At 41.4% G+C, this 17,360-nt stretch overlaps 2 protein-coding genes across 2 annotated transcripts; one reads left to right on the forward strand and one right to left on the reverse strand.

Moving 5' to 3' along the window:
- Positions 1-870: 870 nt before the first annotated feature.
- On the reverse strand, positions 871-10,490 carry LOC139932127 (saccharopine dehydrogenase-like oxidoreductase). Its single transcript, XM_071925811.2, has 12 exons — positions 9,991-10,490; positions 8,216-8,328; positions 7,102-7,182; positions 5,993-6,122; positions 5,682-5,731; positions 5,310-5,440; positions 4,670-4,787; positions 3,997-4,116; positions 3,783-3,839; positions 3,468-3,579; positions 2,829-2,910; positions 871-2,468 (listed from the first exon to the last, which is right to left on the reverse strand). Exons 1-12 carry the CDS (start codon positions 10,187-10,189, stop codon positions 2,378-2,380), a joined length of 1,284 nt encoding a protein of 427 aa, XP_071781912.1. The 5' UTR covers positions 10,190-10,490; the 3' UTR covers positions 871-2,377.
- A 194-nt stretch (positions 10,491-10,684) lies between these two features.
- On the forward strand, positions 10,685-17,042 carry tfb2m (transcription factor B2, mitochondrial). Its single transcript, XM_071925817.2, has 10 exons — positions 10,685-10,828; positions 11,423-11,776; positions 12,611-12,800; positions 12,974-13,065; positions 13,838-13,991; positions 14,326-14,474; positions 14,804-14,893; positions 15,201-15,260; positions 15,406-15,554; positions 15,671-17,042. Exons 2-10 carry the CDS (start codon positions 11,495-11,497, stop codon positions 15,858-15,860), a joined length of 1,356 nt encoding a protein of 451 aa, XP_071781918.1. The 5' UTR covers positions 10,685-10,828; positions 11,423-11,494; the 3' UTR covers positions 15,861-17,042.
- Positions 17,043-17,360: the final 318 nt, after the last annotated feature.

Below are 17,360 nucleotides of genomic sequence, written 5' to 3' on the forward strand. Positions count from 1 at the left end.
TAAAGTGTTATCCAAACAAATATTATTGAGGTAAAGCATGAGAGATGAATCCCGTATGTGCCTTTGGCAAGCTGTGCTCAGATTTCATGGTATTTAGAAAATTTCACCATGAAAAAATGATTGTCTTTGTTTAATCCATCTTCCATGAATATTTATTTAATTTGTCTGGAAAAGAACCAGAAAAGGCGACACAACAATCATTTATATTTTTCAAATCTTTTCAGTGACATTAATGCGTTCCAATGTTTGCGTAAAGCTCCTGGATGGATTACAATATCTTGACAGTATAAATATATTTGAATAGAAATTATATTGATTATATCATAGTGAAGAAATTATGTTTTGCTTAACATTACAGTGGGTGTGTTAATGAACATATGGCTGTTAAATGTTATTCTAGCAAGGACACTTGAAGTTCCTGAGACAGTATGAAATCCTCTTACACTTTAAGATTATTTGTTGAACTGTGTTAAAAGATTTTGCTGTCAACACTAACTACTCTTTGATTTGTGAGGAATTGAGAAAATTGGATCAGTGACAGTTACTGCACTGGTCATCACAACTCATTTGGCATGAAAGTGTGATTTCATTTAAGAATTGGCATTCGGGTGTACGCAGATGAGATTCTTGTTATTTGATGGGATTAAATTTCATAATGCATGTGAACGCTCTGTACCGTAGTACATTTAGTTCCAAACATGCCCATTTGTAAACATTACAACAAAACTGACCGGTCTGTTCAGTCACTGTAGGATGTGAAAGTTGCAAACAGACTGTTTTAGCAATAGCAATTCCTGTCAAAATTGTGTTTTAATATAACAATTACTGATCTACTTCAACAATGTTGAATTGGGACTTTAAAAAATGTATCTATAAATCAGTGTGATCTGTGAAAGACACAAAAGACTTGTTCCTATCAGCAGAGTTGGCTTTATTTATGAGATCAAGACAGAGCAAAACAAGCCAAACACAAAAACCCAAACAAACTGTCACACCTGCACACATATTCATACATCAAAACAGGTTAACATTATCATTGTGTGTGTGTGTGTGTGTGTATCAAACAATTCCAAGATTCAAGCGACAAGCACTTCTTTAGATGACCAAACCAAAAAAAAAAAAAAGCACAGTTCACACATTTGTTAAATGACCAGCATTGATGGTCTGGCAGGCGAGTACGTGCACACACAGCAAGATGACGCTTTTATTTTCTATTGACGCTTTTACTCCACTGAGCCAAAACAACACCAGTAGAACTAGCTTGTTAGTGCTACTTATGCCTGGGTGCTTTTACAGCTATGGTACATTTACAACATTGTAGATGGACAATCTTCCAACAGTTATAGTCAACACTATTTATTATTTTTATTTTTCCACATCGATTTCATCCCACTTAACAATCCCCAACCCTGCTGAGGGCAATATTACCCAGGTATCATTGCCCTTCTACACTTGCTACTATGAGGCTCTCAGCCTGCTAAATATTCAATGACATGGGCCAGATTTACACAAAAAGAGAACATGTGATTTTTAACTCTGAGCGACTTTGATCTGATCAATTTGCCATGTTAAACCAGCAAGAAAAATATCACCTCTGGGCCACATGGGATTATAAATCAGACTATCTATTCCTGTGTAAATAAACCCTGGATAGACTCTAAACGTATGACAAATAAACTGGAAATTTTATCCAGTTGATATGGATTCAGGAACATTCAAGGAACTGTGTGATTTGTTAATTTTATCACTATGTAGTTGGATCACACCTCCATTTCTGTGTCTGTACACAATATCTATAAACGGATATGTTGATATTTTAGTATGTTGTTATTACCTGATGGTGCACATTGGTTTTAAAGAGGTTTTGGTAATAAGCCATTTTCAGTAAACTGAAGTACAAATGTAAAATTGCATTACAACTCAAAATGTCAATATTTCACCTTAACATTTGAGTTGACTGACATAGATCAAGCCAAATCCTGGACCGATTCCTTCTTTCAATAGTGATGATAATGTTAGTCGAGAACCAGACTAAACCAATGTCGACAAAACTGTCCCTCAACGTTCTAGGGCTAGGACACACTGTGCTGCTGTCACGCTATCCGTCTGGCAAGCAGAGGGTTAATAGTACGCTCAAGCCAAATGGGGACTGGAAAGTTTCTGACCCAATGAAGAGGATAAGTGCTGAGAGGACACTGTCATCATCACCAGAGCCTGAACCAGACTGTTAAAACTTTATCCATCCCTGGGCTCTCGGCTCTTGTGATGAAGCGGTCCTCTCTTCCCAGGAAACTTCCCAGTTCCCAGTTGTTACATATGCAGCTTAGTGAAGTGCTGGAGAAAACCTGGAGTGCGGCATCAGGGAGGGGGACAAACTTTAGATGACCGAGAACTGGATGCCGTGTTTGTTGAGGCGGTCAATCAAGGTGGTTTTGGCGAAAACTGCTCCTGGACTATATACTCCTCCCCTGGAAAAAGGAGTGAGATAAGGGGGGGGATAGAGGGTAGGAGGGTGACGGTAAGAAAAAAGAAGAAAGGAGAAAGAAAGGAAAGGGGAAGAAGAAAAGGGGGAGAAATAGAGGAAGACAGCATTGTGGAAGAAGGGCAGGTGGGAAAGGAAGGATGGATGGAGAAGTCAATCAAATAATGGCAAATCCTGGAGAACTTGAAAAACTAGTAACTAGAGACTAATCATTTTGGAAGAGCAAGGAAACTATGTAGACCAACAGGTTGATTTAATAGAGCATTGTGTGTGTGTGTGTGTGTGAGTATATAGGCAGTACGTCAGTTCTAGGGAGAGGCAGCAGGGTTGGTGTGTGCTAACTCACTTCTTGGGCAGGCCTGTGGGCTCGTTGAGGATGGTTAGAGCAGCCTGTACCATGGCAATGGGCGTGGCCACATATCCAGCCTCTGGATTGGAAGAGACACACAATTACATAACTAATTACATAACCACAATTACATTGCATACATATACTTGGGGTTTCACTTAGTGTTGTAAAGGAGGGGCTGGCCACCTGGGCTAATTTGCCTCACTACCTAGCCTGGACAGTGGAAAAACAAATAAGCAATGGTTCATGTTGACAAGCTAGTTCCATTTCAGAGGATTATACAGTCATGTCTCAGGTTTTATCACTGCATTAATGGAGGGCCTGATAAAATATTTTGCGTTTCTGTCATCATGCTGCTGTAAGATCTGCTATTGGCCTCATTCATAGTTAGGTGCCAACAAACCTAACAACTTTGTATGAGTGTATGTCCAAAAGCAGCAAAATCCACTGGACTTAAAATTGAAGAGTTGAAGTCATTTTGCCACTCATCCAAGAGGCTTCATCAGTTCTTTGTTTTTATTTTTTTTACTACACAGATAAACTTTTATGTGTTTATATGTTTGTGTTTACTCATGCCGTTTTTCATCAATGAGCACAAAAGCTCTTATCACTCTAGGATTATTATGTTCCAGTTACCTGGTCCCTGGACCAGCGTGCGGATCTTGCCATTGGGTTTTCCCTGGGAAGGGTCCTGTCCCTCTGTGTAGCCCTCTCCATAGAAGGCAAACTGGAAGGATGAGCCTTCCATCTAACACACAAATTATATCACAACACACACACTGAGAAAACAGCTTCTCTTTCTCAACATACCTCACTACTTGAACTAAATGACTAATGAAATACTTGACTGCTTGAAGACAGCCAGTTTGTCTGAAGATGTATGAATAGAACCACTGATTAGCATCAATTCAGTCTACATGCCTTTTATTTTCTGTTCTATCAACACTCTACCTGCTTCCTAGTTGGTCCAGCCTTGGAGAAGAATCCAAAGGAGAAGAACTCGGGGTACTGGGAAGGTGGGCACAAAGAACAGACATGAGCACCAAATTCTTCCCAACACAATATGTGTACCGATAATTTCTATAACATGAAGAATATTCTGATGGTTGAGAAATGTAAATCATGTGTATATTCATTCATTCTATGCAAGCCATCTCTCAATTACCTTGATGAGCAGGTTGCGTCCAAAACTGAACTTGACCAAGAACCAGAACATCATGCCAGCAAACATCAACTTGACAAAGTTACCAAGTCCTCCGACTCCTGCGTACGCCCCATACTGGACCTAGGGTTAATAGTAAGAGATTAGTTACTGCTTTGCAGGTTTAATACCAAAGATTATAAACTACTCACTTATTCATCTGGGTGCCATCTTAATTTGAAACAAGACTGGGGTGAAAATGCTTCTGAGAACGGTGTTGACTCTTGTGTTATGACATATGACTTTGTGTATTTCACCAAAAACGTGTCAAAATGATAAAAATGTCAGCTGGAGGCAATTTTCTTGACTACAAGTTAAGCCTTTAACAATTAACACGACTCCTGTCCTCCAACCTCATACCAACTGCACATCTGAAGGGGTTTCATCTGCCAGCTCCATAGATGGAGCTAATCCGATTTCTAAACTCAGTTTGAACATTTTCTATTTTCAATTTTATGTTCTTATACCTTTGTCATTTAGCCATGTTGTATTTACTTGAGTCTTTCTGGATTTGAGAGTCCAAAAACCTAAAATACCATCACATCCCTGGTATTTTAACTGCACTCTTTTAACCGGGGTCTCCTTGATGCTTCTCAAAAACAAAACTCTGTTTCAACAAGTTAAAAAGAAGCCTGACCGGTGTGGCCTGATGTTCCTCCACCACAAAGCGCTGGGTTCTCTTCACTACGGAGGGGTCGGCTCCCATGAAGGGCACCGCATACTGCTGGATCTCATTACTGAAGAACAGGGCGCTCCTGGAAACACACACGAGCACACAAAATGTTCAGTGATTACAAAGCATACACAGTTGGTATGAGGGTCAAATTGTACATGCTCCTGCGTTAAGTGCAGGATGGATGGGATTTACACCTTAGACACAAGTCAGTAGGTTCAACAGAAATGTTTAAAAGAATGTTGTTCAAAGAATGTCTTCACTTTCTAGATTTTAAGTGTGGTAAAAACATTCTGGACTGCTCCTTCAGTTTGCTTAAAAAATGGGATTGTTAGCATTCCTCATTGAAAGCAAGCAGTACAGCTAGTTACAAGCTTAAAATTCAAAATGTCAAGGTATCCCTTAATTATGGGTTGCTGTCAATCATGCAATTTGGCGCCCATAGGTACAGCGAAACCTCATGTATCACACTTGACAAATTGTCACTGCTGGAGGCATCCTCAATGCTAGAGATGTCTTGTTTTCTTTGTTACCTTTCACACACATGGAAAGGGAAATGTGATTTTCTGAGGAGCTAAAACTCCTTACTGCCCTGCTGCCTGACCTGCGTTTGATCTTGGAGCCAACGGAGAGGAGGGGCTTGTGATTAAACTTCCTCCTCAGGCTCCGGAGCTTTCCGCTGTCAGCGAAACCATAGATTGCCGACTGCCATGTACCATCATGGATACAACCGCCCTGATAGAGGGAGACAGAGAGAGAGAGACACAAAGACGGAGATTATGATGGAGGAAAGAATGACCGCAAACAGCAAGGAGACGGGAGAGAGAATAGGCAAAGGATGAAGGGCAAGAACATAAAGAGAAAGAGTGCTGGGAGAAAAGAAATGAGGAGGAAAATGAGAAAGATCGAGGCAGAGGAGAAGAAGTGTACACTTGTCCAGTCAGTGCAAAGACTTATGGGTAATGCAGTTACATACCTCAGGCCCTGAGCTGGCTGTCAGGAAGCTCTCCACTGCGGTCAGTGTGCCTGTGGACACACACACACACACAGACACACACACACACGTCAATCTTTCATCCAACACAAGTTTTGGCTGAGGCCGTTAACCCTCATATGACATAAATGATTCAATTATAGCAGCAGAAAGACAGTGAAAGGGCCAGTGTGTGCATATCAGTGTCACTGTGTGCATGTGTGGGAGGGTTTCATTCCTCTGTGTGTGTGTGTGTGTGTGTGTGTGTGTGTGTGTGTGTGTGTGTGTGTGTGTGTGTGTGTGTGTCTCCATACCCTTGAACTGGTCCCTGGTGTAGAGCACTCCCATGTCAGCAGGTATGGAGTCGAATCCACAGCTCCCTACGATGTACACACCTTTGTCAGCCGCCTGGGTGTCGTAGTTCAACTGCATGCCCTCCAAAAACTACATAGAGATATACACAAACACACAGAAATATGTAGAAGCACAAACAAACATTGACACACACACACATATACAAATGTTTTCTTAATGCCATTTTGAACATTGAATGACTATTCTGTGTTGTACTACATTCAGTGGATTTATGGAACTTTATCAACAATCAGTATTATACTATAGGGAAGATAATTTTCTTCAAACAACCTCAGTATTTTGCTCATGAAGACAGATCATGACAATGTGTCCCCTAAACCTCACTAAAACCAATATTCAAGACAAATTTGACATAAATTGTACAAAACATAATTATTTCTCAAAGATATCTAGCTGACAGGCCAATGCTGCTTCTTGAGATGACTTCTGTCCTAATGTGATGATGATGTATGTCCTAATGGGGTGTTTTCTGTAGCTTTTAGACAAGCTTAGATGGCAACATCAGTGGAAAGAGTTTTACATGGGGACAAGGAGAGCAAGCACAAAAAAACGTAAGGAACTAAGACACGGCTATTACAGCTTTTACAGCCTCAAAATCCATGTAAATGTCATGTTAAGCTGTCACAACACTGACTGTGTTTCTACAAGACGTGGCGTATTACACGGACTGGGCCTTTGAATAGCGAAGGAAAAGCGCCGTCACACAGCCAAGCCAGTGATCATTTCCTCTAATAGGCTACAGTACGGCACTCAGCACGCCTCCCATTTAATCTGAACACAAACAACAGCAAAGCCCAACATCAGGACATCTGCCATGCAACAAACATCCAAAGCAAGGTCCAGTGACAGCAGTGCAGCTAAAGAAACTGATTTAAGTAAATATAGACTTTGCATTTTGATAATACTCAGAAATACCATGCAAAAGTTTTAAGAAATGTCATGTTTGAGTTCAGAGTGTGGGATCAGTCAGGTCATTGAGACCTGTCTGAATGCACAAGACAGACACACATACACACTACAGTAAAGCAATACAGTACTATGGGCTTACCTGAGGCTCTCCACAGATGTCAATACAGTGGGCTCCATTCTCCACACAAGCCTTTACCACTGGCTCACCCCAGAACCTGTACTATACACACAGAGAGACACACACACACAAATTAACTCAAAATTATCTTGTTATATATAGTGTGATATGCGTTATATATTTATTCATGCATTTATATATTTTCATATGATTCTTATTATAAGACGAGTCTGTGTTAGTGACCTTTAGAAGCCATTATCATGTCAGGGTAACTTGCTGTACACCGGCCGACTCAGGTTACACTACAGAGCAGGTGCAAGGTACACTTCTCCTTATTACCACTCCTTATTCCTGCATCTGTAAGACATGAGCGTGGCTATGGCTGTCCCTACCCCTGATAACTGTGATCATCTGTCTCACCCTGACATGTTAAGCATATTTCATATAATATTTATTATAATCTTGGAAAAAGAAAGGACAACGGCCTTGCATTTTCACGATAGGAACATTGAGATTAGAGAAATCTACCCCAAAACAGAGTTCACATTAAAATAAATAAATAAATAATATGCACTAAATCTGTCTCCTCTATTTATTTTGGTCCACCACCTCTTCAGATCAAGAATATAATCTGATGACATCACAGATTAGAGTGCTACCGCTGCTGGATGCTGCATAAACCAACAAGGTTTACTGTAGTTGAAGGATTTAGTTTGGAACAAAAACCTGAATTGTGAACAGGACATGACGCAGGGCTGAAAACTTGCTCTCCATTCTGACATTAACACAATATGACTTATTGTGTCCAATAAGTCAGTAGCCTTCATTGTGTGAATGAAGGCTACTGTGAGAGAGAGAGAGAGAGAGAGAGAGAGAAGAGAGAGAGAGAGAGAGAGAGAGAGAGAGAGAGAGAGGGGGGGGGGGGGGGGGGGGGGGGGGGGGGGGTGTATGTGGGTGTGTAAACTGTGGTGCAAAGAGGCTAATGTTTGGAAGCTGCCGTTGTGCGAGGATGTGAGAGGAAAAGAATAGTGTTACAGCAAGTGTGTGTCGCGGGGAGAGCAAGTTTTGTGTATCAGAGAGAAAGTTACACAGTGAAAGTGTGTGTGTGTGTGTGTGTATGTGGTGGTGTACTTACAGGCCCCACACAATTGAGAACAATCACTGCCTGTTTGCACATGGCTGCCAGGGAGTCTGGTTCTCCCACATCTGCTACAATTATCTCCACCCCTGTCCTCAGCTCCGGCTTACCTGAAAACACACACACATCATTTATAAGAGTAGGTGCCGTAGTATTTGTTTAGTCTGAAGTCACTCTGCCATCAGACAGTCAATAACCAGTGTTATGTCATCTTATAACCAAATATTCAAAGCAGTAAGCTAGCTATAAAAGCTGTCAGTTCCCAAGGCTTCGTCAACATAGGGAAATCTGACCTGAAATTCACCGTTATTAGATTTGAATGGTGGGAAAGGGCAACAGTAGGTCTCAAGTGTGTCACAATTTAAAGTCATAATGGCTAAACCAGGCCACCAGGGCTGAAACAAAGCTGTCTAATTCAACCATGTTGGCTACAGCATCACAAGAAAATGTAACCTGATAGGATCAGAATTGGGAAAAGACAAAGGACATGTAAGCATCAGACAGGGCTAGCCATTATAATTTAACTAATTAGCAGCAAAAAAAGGATTACAGAGGCCTATAATATATTTTCCAGTCATATAGAGTAAGCAGTCACACTTCCAGATCTGTGGACACGTGGCGAATGAAGATAAAATGCAGTCACCGTCATAGAGGAGTGATGTGTGGGGTCGGGCCAGTGGCAGCCTAAAGGTCAGAGAACTAGGCTTGTGACAAGAGGGTCACCAGTTTGAATACATAAATGGAAAATCTGATTAGTCACCCTCTCCCCTCCATAAATACTGGACAGTTCCCAGGTGTGAATATGTGACACTGTACATGTGTAAAGTGGGAAGTAGGTAAAGGTTAAAAAAAACAAAAAACACTAGCTATGCTACTGGAAGCCAGACGTGTTGGATTAAACATCTTTGACGTTTTCAAAAACTGCAACTGCTTGAGATGCACTTTGTTTATCTGCCAGACATAAATGGCCTCAAAAGGGCAAAAGGGAATCAATTGCAAGGTAATATAAACTTCTAGCTGTCGTTGGGCTCTGGATAAAAAACACATTTCTGTTTAAATAGATAATAAACTACAGTGTTCAGCACTCTGTTCTGACATTACATGACTTGTCTAGCTGACTGGCAGGCATAAGGCCGTGTCCTGCTGTCCTGACTGGGGATTGTAAAGTGAGCGGTTTGTTCCATCAGCTGTTGTGTGCTCCCTGAAGAGAAAGCCAAAGAGAGGGGAACAATGGAATAACCATCTAATCCTCTTTACTAACATGACAGCACAAATGGTCCCTGGTCTTAGTGGTGGACTTCATTTTCCATGTTTTGACTGTTGCATAGATACAGTGGGTCAACTTGGAACATTTTTAGCAAATATTTTTTCCACATTGATTTAATTCACCTAAGAGAGAAATGTATTTCTATTGCTGTCTCATTTGTGCACACATGCCTTGAACGTTTCAACTATAACAATAATAATAATAATAATAATAATAATAATAATAATAATATAACTATCTTATTTGTGTACTTTGGAGTTGTGTGGAAAGGGTCAAAGTCATCATATCCATCAATCATTATGTCAGCTAGGTGAGGTAGATAGCTAGATTACTCATCTTGACCCAAACGGCACGGGGATCAGGCATTAGAAATATCAGGTATTCTTGGAAAATCAGATTAAGTGTGCAGTTCACCAATTGCAGTATCCTAGTTGACGTTACTTCGATGAGATAGCTACGCATGCACAACTAAGTAAGATGCTAAGATATGCAGGAAAGTACGCACCGAGGGCTCCGGCGGCCTGCTCCAGAACTTTTTCCAGCTTCTGCTTGCTCCGGCCGGCCACGGCCCATTGCAGGTTCCCCTTCGGACCCTCGGACACAGTTCGGGCCACCTCCTCCACCACAAACTGTCCTGTAAAACCCGAGGCTCCAAAAATAATGATGTGGTACGGTCTGTTGGAGGATGTTTCAACACTCGCCATCGTCGCAGCAAGCTAGCCAGTCGCTCAGTTGCAGGACAGAGGAGCTCTTTGCTACACCGCACACCGATGCAAGTCGGAATGACAACGGGGATAGCAGGCAGCGTGCGTTTTGACAGCTCTCGCTGGGCCACTTCCGTAGCACCGTTATGCTAATATGCTAACCACCTACGCTGACAACAGAACTAACGCTAGTCTTTGCAATGGGTCGAAACACCCCAGTGTAAACAACATGCGTTACACCAAATATTTGAGTTTGATGGATTAGTTCAAAAGAATTTCTTATTTTTGTTTATAGTGCTGAAGTGATGAGTGAGTTCGTGTATTTGTTAGCATTAGCAAGATAGCTCGGCAATTTCCGTATAAAACTAATCTATTTAAATTACTGTAGGTGGGCGTGGTCGTATAAATCAGAAGTTTTAATTGGGTCTTATCGGCGTCCGTCAATTTAGATCACTAGTCGCATGACAATGACGAAATCCAGATGAGCCGCTTACCACCACGAGCCGTGCAACAACAATTTGCGGAGGGTCAAGATGCAGTACTGTCAATGTCACGGAGTCTTTCCTACAGACAGACAGCCAGAAGCCAACCGTAAATGATTATTATCGTCAGATCTGGATATAGAGAACCTGAAATAAGGTCTGTCTGTCTTTCCTTTGATGAAACGATATTGAACAAGTTTCGCATGTAGAGCATCTTAGCTTAAGTAATGTTAGCTTACAGCTAGGCTACGGCTAATAACTTGGGTAATAACGTTATATCCCATCTGAATTTACATCGCCTTCATTTGAAACAATAAACGTGCGGCACTTTTACTTTAGCGAACCAACGCCAACCAAATTGTAGTAGAGGCTGAAAGAAAGCTAATGTTAGCCAAATCAAAATAAGGAGTAGTTTATCTGCCCACGTGCACTCAGAACATTCTGTACTCAGTTTAGTACGTGTATGCTACAGATATTTTAGAAATATTACAATATTAACCTCACGTCAAAGAATATGTATACTGTATTATTTCTATTTGTAGCTATTTTACATAACGTACCCTTTAGACAGTGTTGCTAACTGCTAGGTACAAGTGCAGTTTTTACTGAGATTGCCTTGAGTGTAATACATTTTTTGAAATGGTAATATATGTTTGTTTGAATGGACTTTATGTCACTGAATTGTCTGTTACTAACACTAGATAGTTGTTCATGCTAATATCCCTTCTCTTTTCCTTCCTGTTCTCTCCAGGCAGTGACCTCCTGAAGAGGTCCCTCAACCTCCCTCCCTCTTCTCCTCCATCCATCCATCCATCCCTCCGTCATGTCGACTCAGATTTGCAGGCTGGTGGTTCTGGCGATGCGCTCTGCTTGCTGCCACAGCAGTAGACCTCGTTTGCGGCAGGCAGTGTTGGCTCCTGTGGGCTCATCTGGACTCTGTGTTCCTGGGGCCCCCATGCCCCAGAGAAGGGCCTACAGTCTCGACTCTCTTTCCTCGGGTCCCGGGCGGCCCACGCTTGGCCCCAACTCCCAGCAGCATCAGAATGAGAGGACCTCCCCCTCCTCAGCCCTCACACACAGGAACCTGTCTGCTGTGGCTGTACAGGTAGGTTACTGTCTCTCTGTGCTATGCCACTTTTTATGTACATATGCTACCTCCATTCATAAATATGTTCTTATTATCATAGTGCTAATTAGAACAGTAATGTACACATTCTGTACATGTTATCTACAGCTATGATTTGAATATATTTGATAAGTTGTATTATTTTTACAATGCATTTCTGCACACCTAGACACTTTTTGTACATATGTATAGCCCTCTGTAGACCAGTTAATGTGACTGCAGCACATTTTGCGTCTCCTGTATAAATGCTGTATTTTCACCTATTTGCATATTCTCATTTTATCACATTTGTTTTATATGTAGATATTTTTCATAACTTATTTCGTACTACACAGTTTTTTTTATATCATATCATATATTTTGTATTTGTAATCCATCCTTTTACATACTTTCATTTCTACATTTCTACTTGTTACACTGTTGAAACATACATGCATATGTATATATGACCCTCTTTTACTATATTATTATTCATATTCTATCTTTCTTGGCTGTATCCTGTTACTATTTGCCACTGTAGTGGCCCAATTTCCGGGGGGATCATCAGGGATCATTAACGTTTCATGTTATCCCTTATGTTAATATTCCATTATCAAGAGTTTCTTGGCTTCTTAACTAAGTGTGTGTGTGTGTGTGTGGAAAGAAATTATGAGCTCAGGCAATAAATTTAGGAATACGGACAGAAAAATAATGATATACCAACGTTCTGAACATATTCTGACCTTATTTCAACTATGTTGTTGGTGTGTGTGTGTGTGTGTGTGTGTGTGTGTGTGTGTGTGTGTGTGTGTGTGTGTGTGTGTGTGTCTCCAGGGCCAGTGTCGTCCTCTGTGCCGGTATGATTTCCTGGACATCGGGGAAGTAGAGGAGAATATCCGCCAGGCTCAGGCCTGTAAAACAATCAGACGCTTCATAGTAGATCCACACCTGGCTAAGCTGGTAACACAGCACCTAGGACCTGACCTGGAGGACACCAAGGCCGCTATCTTCGAATGTAACCCAGGTGTGTGTGTGTGTGGGATAGAGAGAGTCGGAGAGAAATTGAATTAGTTCTCTTGGAAGTTCAATCTTGTTGTGCAAGTTTGAAGAATTCCGATTCCTATCTGTAAGCAGGCATCTTTCATTACACATGAAAACTGACTTGACAGCTCTGCTATTTGTGTGTGTCTCTCTCAGGCCCCGGGGTGCTGACTCGAACACTGCTGAATGCTGGAGCTCAGAGAGTCGTGGCTCTGGTGGGGGACAAGTTCTTCCTACATGATCTCCAGGTAACAAACACACACAGGCAAACACCCAAACATGCGTATGTATAATGGTAATGCAGACATTTCATTGACTTCCATCCATTTTCCATCCACTGGTAAATTCCTTATCCCAAAACGTACCCCAAGTTTAACCAATCCCTAGTTCTAACCTAATCTGAAGTCTAACCCTAAAATTACCAATTTTTAAAAGGTATACAAATAAAGTCAGAATTTAGGAAGATTTTCCTAATCATGGTCTTTATAAGGATGGAATTGCAAAAACTTGAGTTGGTGGCTGGATGGCCTAGTGGTTAGTGATGTTTTCCCCCAACCATAGACACCTGAGTTTGATCCCCATACCTGCCGAAGTATCCTTGAGTAAGATATTCGACTCCTACCTGATCCCATCTCACGCACACACAACCTGCCTGACCCTGCACAGCAACCAGAGGGCAGAAAGAGAATTTCCCCCTCAGGGAAGGAATAAAGTATATGAAAATTAGAGAAATGTGTACTCTATGTTTGATTTTTCATAGAATGTGTCTTTCATTTAAATTTAACACCATAGATGATAAGATTAGCCATCAGCAAGTTAGATGTAAAAATAAATGTATGAAAACATGAATTCTGTGTGGTAAATGGTAATAAATATGCTATACAGTTAAGTAAAGATGTGCAAGTCTTGGAGGGTTGATTGAACAGTCACCCAGAAGTATTCCATTGTGGCAGTTGTAAACTGGATGCCCATTTTATGTGTATTGATTCCAATTGAATAAATAAATGTTTCATGTTGCAGGAGCTGGAGGGTCGTCTTGACGGTCAGCTAGAAGTGGTCCACTGTGACTACTTTAAACTGGACCCCATCGGCAGTGGAAACCTCAAACCCCCTGTCATGTTCACTGACAAACTCTTCACTGACCTGGGAATATCAGAAGCTAGCTGGACTGATGGTGAGACAAAACACACACACATACAGACTGGAAACCTCAAAACCCCTCAGTTCACTGGCAAACTCTCGCACACAGACACTCATCAACAATGTCTGCAAGCAAAAAACACACGCATTTACATTTATGTCTGTATTTACAGAAATTGTACAGGCATAAGCAATAAACATGGTAATGTTTAACATGACTTGCTAGTTATGTAGTTTGTTGATAATTAAATGTTGTAAAATCTTAAATGAATGAACACTGTGCATTGTTCAGGGTACCATCCCTCTTATGTGTCTTTGCTGTTTATGTAATTATGTGTGTGTGTGTGTGTGTGTGTGTGTGTCTCTAGACATCCCAGTGAAGGTGGTGGGGATCCTGCCCCAGCGTAATGAGCGCGGCATGCTGCTGAAGATGGTGTACGCTCTGTTTGAACGACTGTCTGTCTTCAGATACGGACGAGTAGAGCTCAACCTCTTCATAAGCGAGAAGGAATACCTGGTAAGAGCGAGAGAACTGAAGTGTATCTGTGCTTGAATGTCTGTCTATAGATATGAAGGAGTAAAACTCAACCGTTTGATCATTAAGAGGAGAACTGGGAGCAACTGGAGCCGCTTTAGATCCGTATTTGATTATAGCTGTCAGTCTGTTAATTTTAACCATCAGCCTAGGGATCCATGTTGAAGATTGCCAGATCCATACTGGCAAAAGCATTGCTAATTGATGCAGGGGGAGACTAGTGTCCCATGAGCTAAACTGACTGGATAATCTAATTGTGTGTGTTTAGTCTTTGTCCAAACCATTCATTAATACCATTATTTCTCCATCAGAAAATGGTGTCTCCTCCAGGCAACATGATGCACTACAGAGCCTTCAGCGTCCTCTGGCAGATGGCCTGTGATATCCAACTACTGCACAAGGTAGACTGTGAGGGAGAGGGGTAAAGAGCATTTTGGTGGTTATGAAAATGTTTTATTACCAGCAAGGTAAAGATTTTTAAACGGGCATTCATCGCCTAAAACAGGAAAGTCTCCCAAACTATAAGAAATTAGGCATTATTTGAGACCAGATGCTTAAAACGGTTTATGGTACTTCCTCAAAGCCACTGTCTGGGATCAAATCATGTGGGAGCTTTCCTGTGTCTCCCCTCCTCTTTCTCCTTTCCTACTGTCACTGAACCCCAAAAAACACTTCTCATAGTTGACCTCTTCTTCTCTGTATGTGCAGGAGCCCTGGGAGTCATTTGTGATGTCTTCGAAACACAGTGTGCCTCTTCCCAAGGGCAAGGTAAGGGAGACAGCAAACTCTATAATAACAATGTAAACTTGCTTTGTATAGTGCATTAAATGTCATCTCTCTCTCTCTCTCTCTCTCTCTCTCTCTCTCTCTCTCTCTCTCTCTCTCGCCTCTCTCCCTCGTCCTCTCCCCATAGCTTCCTAATGACCACCTGTGCCTGGTGCGTCTGCGTCCACGAGCCGATCTCTTCTCTTCAGGCCTGACTCCGTCCAATGCTGCCACTCTGCTGATGATGGTCAAACAGTGTCTGGCCAAGAGGAAGGTCAGGCTCATCGACAGGCTCAAGTACGTAAGACACACACACACACACAGAACGCTGGTGAGGCAGGCTGTGCACGCAAACATAATGTCTTTCACCCGTACTTTTCTTCTCACTCACTCTCCCTCCCTTGCTTTTTCAGTCTCTGGTCTCCAGACAGCGGCAGTAAACTACTATCAGAGATGCGCATGCCGGAGGACATCCTGACAGGCCATGTGTATCCAGAGGAGTACCGTCAACTGTTCCAGTTGATGGAGAAGAGCCAGGAGTTCACACAGAGCTGGCTGTACGAGGAGATCCTGGAGAACACACAGAGGGAGGGCTGGGCCTAGAACATGGACATACGTAATTCATATGCATTAAGTTATAGAAATGATACACCAAAACGGCACGCATACACACAGATAATATAATATAATATTATATAATATATAATATAATATACCCCAAAACAGTCCTAAGAAAAACACACATGAAATGTACACAGCAGAATGAAACTGAATGAATTCACTGTTGAAGTACTTCGGCTGTCTGACAGCATACGCATTTGTGGACATTCTCTTGGGAATGATTGAAGGGTGTGAAAAAGGTTGGATGTTGGTGACTTACTTTTGGATTGCAGACCTAAACTGGGTAACAGAAATGCTACCCAGTTTGGGGATGCTTTTTGGGCCCTTACTGAGATTAGCAATATGTTTTTCTTCTAACTGGGTTCCAGTGAGAGACAAAAAAATTGGTTTGTGGGATGAAATGGTTGAAGAATTCCTGTTAAATAAAGGTCATAGTGATAATGACTGAAATGATGGAAACAATCAAACCCCTGCACGATGATGAAAAAGCCTCAGATGCTGCATCATCAGGTCACACAAACATTTTTTGTCAAACAAAACTAGGTCACAATTCTGGTATAAATTCTGAAGTTGTAATGCTAATGCTGTAGTTTTGCTAATGCAGCATACAGTGATGGCTTTTGTGTAAGTCCCACAATCCTGCATTAATACTGTAGGATTTTACCTGTTGGGTGGAGAAAAACTGTATGCAGTAACAAAGAGGACTGTATCTGCATGAAATGAAATGAGTGTAGGGTTGCCACTGAATACCTTCATAACTTGTATATTTTTGTATATTCATAGTGAGTGTAAAAACCTGTCTCAATGTCTGACAGGCTTATCTTTTTTGTAGAACATGTAAACTATTTGGCTAATATTAATTTTTAACAAATCATTAAATCAGAATTTTGTGAACTGGTTTTGGGGGCCAAGCCTCACAAGCCTCCTCACACCACAAGAGAACTGTATGCTTTGATGAGTCTGGGTCATGGGGCAAGACTAAATCTACCGGCTTGGTTCCCTGGTTGCATAAAGTGAAAACCTGATCATCAGGTGGGTTTGCCTTTGCATTTCTGAATGGCTGTGCCCAAAGGTTATGAAAGCTTCTTTTACATGGTTTCATGGTGTGTAATGCAATAATACATCTGTATCAAAAAGATTGTGAAATAAATTATTATACAGTAATGTTCACTTGGTAGATTTGATTTTTATGACACCGGTCTTTTAAAGAATGACTTAGAGCAGATAGACAAAACTGCAATCCAAAACTGCTGTCTTTCCAAGTCTACCATGTAATGTGGGCAGAATGAAACACTAAGTTACTGTAATGTAGTGTACCAAAAACTGTAAACTGCTACATTTACCAACACAGTAGTGTAAAAGCTCTGTTGGATTCCCAGATCAAAAACACTGGCTTAATGCCTTTGTTGCTCACAGCTCAGTTAATAGATGAAACACACGTACTGACAGTATAGAAACACGAGATGGCGATATTAAAGCTGT

This window comes from Centroberyx gerrardi, chromosome 1, assembly GCF_048128805.1.
Source record: "Centroberyx gerrardi isolate f3 chromosome 1, fCenGer3.hap1.cur.20231027, whole genome shotgun sequence".
NCBI classification, from domain to species: Eukaryota; Metazoa; Chordata; class Actinopteri; order Beryciformes; family Berycidae; genus Centroberyx; species Centroberyx gerrardi.